Below are 7,677 nucleotides of genomic sequence, written 5' to 3'. Positions count from 1 at the left end.
ATAAATTTTGGTCAATGACATGAGACAAAGTATATGTGAACTGCTGTATGAAAAGTGAATTTACTCTGTAAATCTTCACCCAAATCAAAATAAAATTAAAACAAAAAAAAACAAAAAAACTCACTGACGTCAAGTCAATTCAACTCATAGTGACCCCTCCTTGGGTTTCCAAGGTGGTATCTCTATGGACGTAGATTGCCCAACCTTCCTTCCAAGGAGTAGCTTGTGAGTTTGAACCACCCGCCTTCTGGTTAGCAGTCAAATGCCTTAGGCACTATGCCACCAGAGCTATTAGACACTGTGTATAAATTGCCACAACCTTTCAGGGCAATTCAGTAATATATCCCAAATTTGAAACATGCCTAACCATGGACCCCACTATAATTTGCTCCACAGTCACATTGCAGAAATTCCCAAGGATATACTGTGTGTACAAGGGAGATTTTGTGCAGCATTGTTTGATGCAGCAGAAAACAGAAAGAAATGTGATAAATCAGTAGGCTTAGCTAAATACATGAGATAGCACAGTGGAATGTAGTTCTACTGTTTGAAAGGATGAAGTAACGATATACTTACCCAGCATGAAAAGATGTCCTTAATATAATGTTAAATGAAAAATAAAAAGCATGTTTCAGAACGTTGTAGTATAATCTAGTTTTGTGGGGGAAAAAAAAGCATAGGTATACCTGTGATTGTATAGATATATGCATGCATAGAAAATGTTGAGAACACTACCTACTTGGCTTTATGGAGAGTGGGAATGTTGGTGAATCAGGTGGCTTTTATGTTTTACAAACTTTTTTTGTTTGCTTTTCTCAACAAGCCTGTACTTTTAATTTTTAAAAAAATTGTAAATATACTATGTCCTTTTAATTTTAAATTCCTACATTTAACATGCCTTCATGTGTTTTTTTATCTGCTTTTTATTTTTTGTTATTCTATGCCTTAGCTTAAAAAACAGAAAACTCATCCTACCAAATTTTAAAACTTAGACATTTTTCTGTTGCCTAATAGCCCCTTTTTAGTGTTTGACAATTCACCTGGCCATGGGTATGATTTAAACCACACTAAAGCCTCTTTGGGATCGCCTAGTGAGACTCTGCTGAGAGAGTCAGCCATAGAGTTGATCATCTTTAATAATTTTCAGATATGGCTTCCAGAATAGAAAATTCAATCATTGGATTGATTGCTGTAAGACACTTTCACCATTTACAAACATTCTTTGTTTTCAATCACAAGTACTGGGTGGATTGGAAACACCAAATACTGGTTTGGCTCTAATTTTGCTTCTGGAATCATCTTTATGTCACAAATATATTTGCTTAGTTTCTCAGGTTAGAATGCCAGCAGATTCTGCTATCTGCTAGATTTTGCTTCTAGACAAAAGACTCAAATGACTCTGTGGGAGAAGATACCTCAGGCAACTTTGTCCCTTTCAATTTGAAACTTTTTCCTGTTTGCCTTTTTGTCCAAAAAGTAGCCATGTATCTTTCCCATGGAAGTAACTCTTTTCTCTTCATTCTTGGCTGTCCTATATGTGTGTCTGTAACCACAAACCAGAGACAGCAGTTGGGAACGGCCGTAGAAATGGAAATTGCGCAGATGCTCGAGGAGAATTCAAGGATCCTCAAGTTTGGATACCAGTTCACCAAGCAAGGGCCTCGAACGAGGGTGGCAGCTGCCATCACGAAGAATAATGACCTGGGTAATGAAGCCATAATTGTGTGCTATTAGCAAGTAGAAGAATGTGGATAACCATTTCTCTATTTCAGATAAAACGTTTAATATACTATTGTATTGACCTTTGGTGTCACTTGGCCCTTCATCAAAGTTATATTATTACATGGTCATAGGAGCCCTCATGGTACTCATACTGTTGAAGCTTCATCATATTGTCCTCTTGAAAAAGAATTGCTTATTCTTTTTTTCCAGCCTTTGATTTTGCTTGATTTCCTTTTGTATTTGCTTCTCCTTTACTTATGTCTTACACATAATCACTTTCTTCATCGGAAGATAAAAGTAGAGACATGAAGCCCAGTTCATTTGTGTTTGACTTCTGAGTCTGCTTTTGTACTTATGTTTAAATTAGGGCATGCCATCTGATACGTAAATTCACATATGAGATAAATGAAGCTAGCGTATGAAAGTTAAATTTAGGAGTAGCTGCAAAGCTTTTTCAGTTATCCTCTCTTTAATTTTTCCTGCTGCCCACTTCTTGCTGAAGATCTATGGCATTTATTCCATTTAATTGAGGTGAAGCATGTCCTGGGTAATCATAGCACAGCAGAATGGGGCAGACTGGAAAGCTTGGTTGGGGGACATCCCAGCCATCTGGAGCAGCATGGGTAAAGGACTTACAGGAGCAGACAGCCACTGTGTCAGCGCCTCTCATTGAGGGCCTACCCCTTTTTTGCTGACCCTCTACTTTACCAAGCATAATAATCCTTCTCCAGGGACTGGTCCCTTCTGACAACATGACCAGAGTAGCTGAGATAAAGTCTGGCCATTCTCGCTTTTAAGGAGCATTCTGGCTGCACTTCTTCCAGGACAGATTTGTCAGCCAGTAGCATGCCTCAATCCCAAGTATGAGCTTCAGTGACCGACTGCCAAAGAGGAGCAAGGTGTTCCAAGAAATATTGTGCTCCCTATGAGGAGAATTCAAATTAAAAAAAAAAAAAAAAAAGCCAGGTGGTAGATTTGGAGGGGTAGATGAGCAACGGCTACTGTCCAGTTACCTGCCTAGACACTTAGCCAAGCCCCTGAGCCAAGGTGTGGTATGTGGCATCATAGGAACTGGTAGTGCTGACCTGTGAGGTGCAGAGGCTGAGACTAGGAGGCAGCCCAGCAAATAGGGCTTTGGGAAAGGGTAGAGACAGCAGGCAGAAGGCATTTAGGAAAGGCACATTGGAACCAACGCCGAGCAACATGGAGACCTAAGGAAACAGGCAAAACAGGAAGTTTGGAATAAATGGAGAGCAGATCCTGAGTCCAAGAGTGGCAGCTGCAGGCAACAGCATTTGTCTAATTTCCTGCAACCCAGGCAAGAATGGGCTGGGCTCTATAAAGCAGAGAGTTAGGGCAGGACCACAGATCTAGCAGTGCCTATTTGCCAAAACTAGGAAGGTTGTATAACATTTTTCCTAGAGACCTGAAGGGGCTTAAAGGGTAAGAGAAGAGTTGCTGAAGGGGAAATTTAGAAGGTTCAATTTAGTCAGTGTCTTTGATACTAAGTGTCAGTTAAGGGAACCTTAATCTCTGAGTTTGCTAGTTAGTTGAGTCTTGCCTTCCTTTGAGGTTGATACCTATTTAAGAGGTTTTATTTTAAATACATTTAGAAACTTGACTTCAGTAAGATGGCAGAGTAGGCAGACAAGCTACACAGACCCTCTTCAACAAAGAAAAGAGAAACCAATTGACAGAGATAAAGACCATGATCCTGGAGCCCTGAGCTTTGAAAGGAAGGATATAGAAGTGGATTAAACACCAACTAGTACCTGAATGGGGAGCTCTGGTAGCATAGTGGCTAAGGCACTTGACTGCTAACCAGAAGGCTGGCGGTTCAAACCCACCAGCCACTCCTGGTGGAAGATGGGGCAATCTACTTCCGTAGTGATACTACCTCGGCAACCCAAGGAGGGGTCACTATGAGTTGGGTCCTACTCGACAGCACATAACAACAACAACAGTACCTGAATGAAAACAGTAAGTAAGGAGACAAACGGAGCTGCGGACTGTCAGCTATCCTGATGGCATGGACAGCCTGAATATTTCCAAGTGGTGTTAGGACCTGAGAATTAACCTAAAAATCAGCCCTTCTTACCAAGCGCTGCATGGATGACTGTGGCTCATGGCAAAGACTAAAAAAGGCAAACAGCAAAGAAGGAAACAAACTGAGCTGTGGACTTTCAGCTGTCCAGTGGGCACAGCCATTTTCAGTGTTTACAAGTGGCAGTCATTTTGGATATTTAAAGTGGCAGCATTCTTGTTCAGATTCCAAGGATCTAAGAATAGGCTCAACTTGCAAAGAACAGCACAGACATACAGGAGGCTGATGACTGGAAAGGAGATAGGTGGTAAGTGCTTAAGTGCTGCCTACTAGCGAATAGAAGAGTACAGTACCCTGCTTACTCAGATAACATTCAAACAAAACAAAGAAAATGAAAATCTTGAGTGAGTCACTCCAATGTACAATCACCAATTAAATGTAAATACAAAAATGTCACAATGTCTCGGAGACAACAGACCATCACAGTCCACACAAAGAAGCAAGATAAAGCAGTAGAAACAAGGGACCAGGGCAGAGATCCAGAACACATCCCTGAGGAAGAAACAGCATTGGAACTCCCTGATAAGGAATTTAAAAGAATTATATTTAGGTGCCTTCAATGGATTGAGAGACAGATCAAGTAAAACACAGAGAAAACCCTAGAACAATTTTGGAAGGCAATACAAGAACAAAATGACAAAATAAATGAAAAATTAGAAATGATACAAAATCTACACATAGAAATCCAGAAGCTTAATACTAAATTTTTAGAAATAGATAACACGTTGAATGGGCAAAGGAGTAGCATTGAATCAATAGTAGACAGAATTAGTGAGATTGAAGACAAATACCTCAGTACTTCTTTGGAAAGGGATCAGTCAGAAAAAAGATCAAAACAAAATGAAGAAAGTATAAAGTTCATATGGGATATTATCAAAAGAAATAACCTGTATGTGTCATTGGAATTCCAGAACAGGAAGAGAAAAATAAAAACACAGAAAAAATTGTCAAATATTTGTTGGAAGAGAATTTCCCTGATATGATGAAAGACAAAAATATATCCATTCAAGAAGTTCAACAAACCCCAAACAGGATAGGCCCCAAAAGAAAATCACAAAGACATATCCTCATCAAACTTGCCAAAACCAAAGACAAAGAAACAATCCTGAAAGCAGCACAGGAAAACAAAAAGTTACCTACCTACGGCAACCAATAAGATTAAGGTCTGATTTCTTGGCAGAAACCATGCAGGTGAGAAGGTAATGAAATGGAATATATAAACCCTGAGAGAAAAATATTTCCAACCAAAAATCATATACCCGGCAAAACTGTCCCTCAAATATGATGGTGAAATTAGAGCATATCCAGATAATCAGAAATTAAGGGAATTTGTTAAAACCAGACCAACCTTACAAAGCATGCTAAAGGGTGTCCTTTGAACAGAGAACCAACAACAGCAAACAACTGACCATTCATTCACACACTTGATGACATAACCCAACCGAGTTAAAAACTGGGTTTTTAAAAACATAGTGGCAGGATACAAGATCAGTATACAACAGATATATGCATACCCATGTTCATCATAGAACTATTTACTATAGCAAAAAGATAAGAAAAACCTAGGTGCCCATCAACAGAAGAACAGATAACCAAACTATGGTATATATACACAATGAAAACTGGTTTTGCTGATAAAAACTCTCAGCAAAATAGGAATAGAAGGTATATTCCTCAACATAATAAAGGGCTTATATGCAAAACCAACAGCCAACATTATTCTCAATGGAGAGAGACTGATACCATTCCCCTTGTGAACAGGAGCCAGACAAGGATGCCTTCTATTGTCACTTCTATTCAACATTGTATTGGAAGTCCTAGCCAGGGCAATAAGGCAAGAAAGGGAAATCAAAGGCATCCAAATTGGTAAGGAAGAAGTGAAACTATCCCTATTTGCTGATGGTATGTTCCTATACCTAGAAAACCCAAGAGACTCAGCAAAAAAAACTACTGGAACTAATTGAGAGATTTAGCATAGTGGCAGGATACAAGATCAGTATACAAAAATCAGTCGGATTCCTCTACACCAGCAAAGAAAACTACAAAGGACTATTCCAAGAAACCATAAGAGATCTACATAAATGGAAGAACCTAACCATGCTTGTGGATAGGAAGATTGAACATTATGAAAATGTCAGTACTACTCAAAGCAGTCTATACATTCATTGCAATCCCAATCCAGATCCTATCAGCATTCTTTAAGGATGTGGGAAAAATCACTAATTTCATATGGAAAGGAAAGAGACCTCAACCTACTATACAGTAGTCAAAACAGCCTGGTATTGGTACAATGATAGACCAGTAGAACAGAATTGAGAACCCAGAATAGATCCATCAACCTATGGTCGGCTGATTTTTTACAAAGGGCTGACATCCATTAAATGGTGAAGAAGTGGTCTCTTTAACAAATGGGGATGGCAAAACAGGATATCCATTTGCAGAAAAATGAAACAAAATCTGCACCTCACACCATACACAAAAACTAACTCCAGATGGATCACAGACTTAAATGTGAAACCTAAAACTATAAAGTTCCTCAAAGAAAAAATGGAGGCAAATTTAGGGGCCCTCATTTATGGCATAAATAGACTGTCAAACATAACCCAAAATGTACAGACAGCTAAAGATAATCTAGATGAATGGGACCTTTTTTATATATAATTTTTATTATTTTTTTTTTAATTGTGATTTGGGTGAAATTTTACAGAGCAAATTCACTTTCCATACAGTGGTTCACATACACTTTGTCTCATGACATTGACTGCAATTTACCACAATGCAACAGCTCCCTGATAGTTACCTCTTCCCTGTGTCCACTCTCCATACACTCCTGCCCCCTGAGCTGTCTCCCTGTGCATAAGCAGCTCTTCTTTCTCTGAATGGGACCTTTTGAAAATTAAATTTTTATGTGCTTCCAAAGACTTCTTCAAAAGAATAAAAAGAGAACCTACAGATTGGGAAAATATTTGACAATAAAATTTATAGAAAACTCCAACAACTCAACAACAAAAAGATTAACAATCCAATTTAAAAATGGGCAGAAGACATGAATAGACACTTCACCAAAAAGGATATTCAGGTGCCAATAAACATATGAAGAAATGTTCGTGATCATTAGCCATTAGAGAGATGCAAATCAAAACAACAATGAAATACTATCTCACCCCAGCACTAGTAGCAAAGTTCAATGAGACAGAAAATAACAAATGCTGGTAAGGATGTGGAGAGATTGGGACTCTCATACACTGCTGATGGGACTGTAAAGTGATGCAACCACTGTGGAAAGCAGTATGGGAGTCCTTACAGAGTTGGAATTAGAAATACCATTTGATCCAGCAATCCCATTACTAGGGAAATGAGAGCCAGGACAAGAACAGATATATGCACACCCATGTTCTTTGCAGCACTATTTACAATAGCAAAAAGATGGAAACAACCTAAGTGCCCACCAACAGAAGAATGGATAGCCAAACTATGGTGTTACACACAAAGGAATACTGTACAACACTGAAGAGTAATGTAGAATCTGTGGAATACCATGTAATGTGAATGAACTTGGAGGACATTATGCTGAGTGAAATTAGTCAATCATAGAAGGACAAATATTGTATTAGTTCATTTTTGTAAAAAGTCAAGGAAAGGTTTATATATGGAAGGAAACTTTGTTTGTTGGTACCGGAGTAGGAGGGGAGGGGATGGAACACTGAAGAAAAAAAATTAATAATAAATAAAATTTTAAAAATAATACATTTAGTAGCCAAAACTTGGAAACAACCTAGATGTCCAACAACTGAGGAATGGATAACCAAACTTTGGTACATTCACACAATGGAATACTATGCAACGCTAAA

General features: G+C 38.6%; 1 protein-coding gene across 1 annotated transcript in view; it reads left to right on the top strand.

The window, feature by feature from the left end:
• Positions 1-7,677, top strand: part of TMOD2 (tropomodulin 2) — a 60,461-nt gene that overhangs the window by 51,631 nt on the left and 1,153 nt on the right. The window contains exon 8 of the mRNA XM_007935166.2: positions 1,561-1,705. Coding sequence (XP_007933357.1) covers positions 1,561-1,705 — 145 coding nt within the window. The remainder of the gene's footprint in view (positions 1-1,560; positions 1,706-7,677) is intronic.

This window comes from Orycteropus afer, unplaced genomic scaffold, assembly GCF_000298275.1.
Source record: "Orycteropus afer afer isolate SDZICR_OR568_19922 unplaced genomic scaffold, OryAfe1.0 scaffold00026, whole genome shotgun sequence".
Classification (NCBI taxonomy): domain Eukaryota; kingdom Metazoa; phylum Chordata; class Mammalia; order Tubulidentata; family Orycteropodidae; genus Orycteropus; species Orycteropus afer.
The sequence above is the reverse complement of the archived record's forward strand: the minus strand, read 5'-3'. Positions and strand labels throughout refer to the sequence as shown.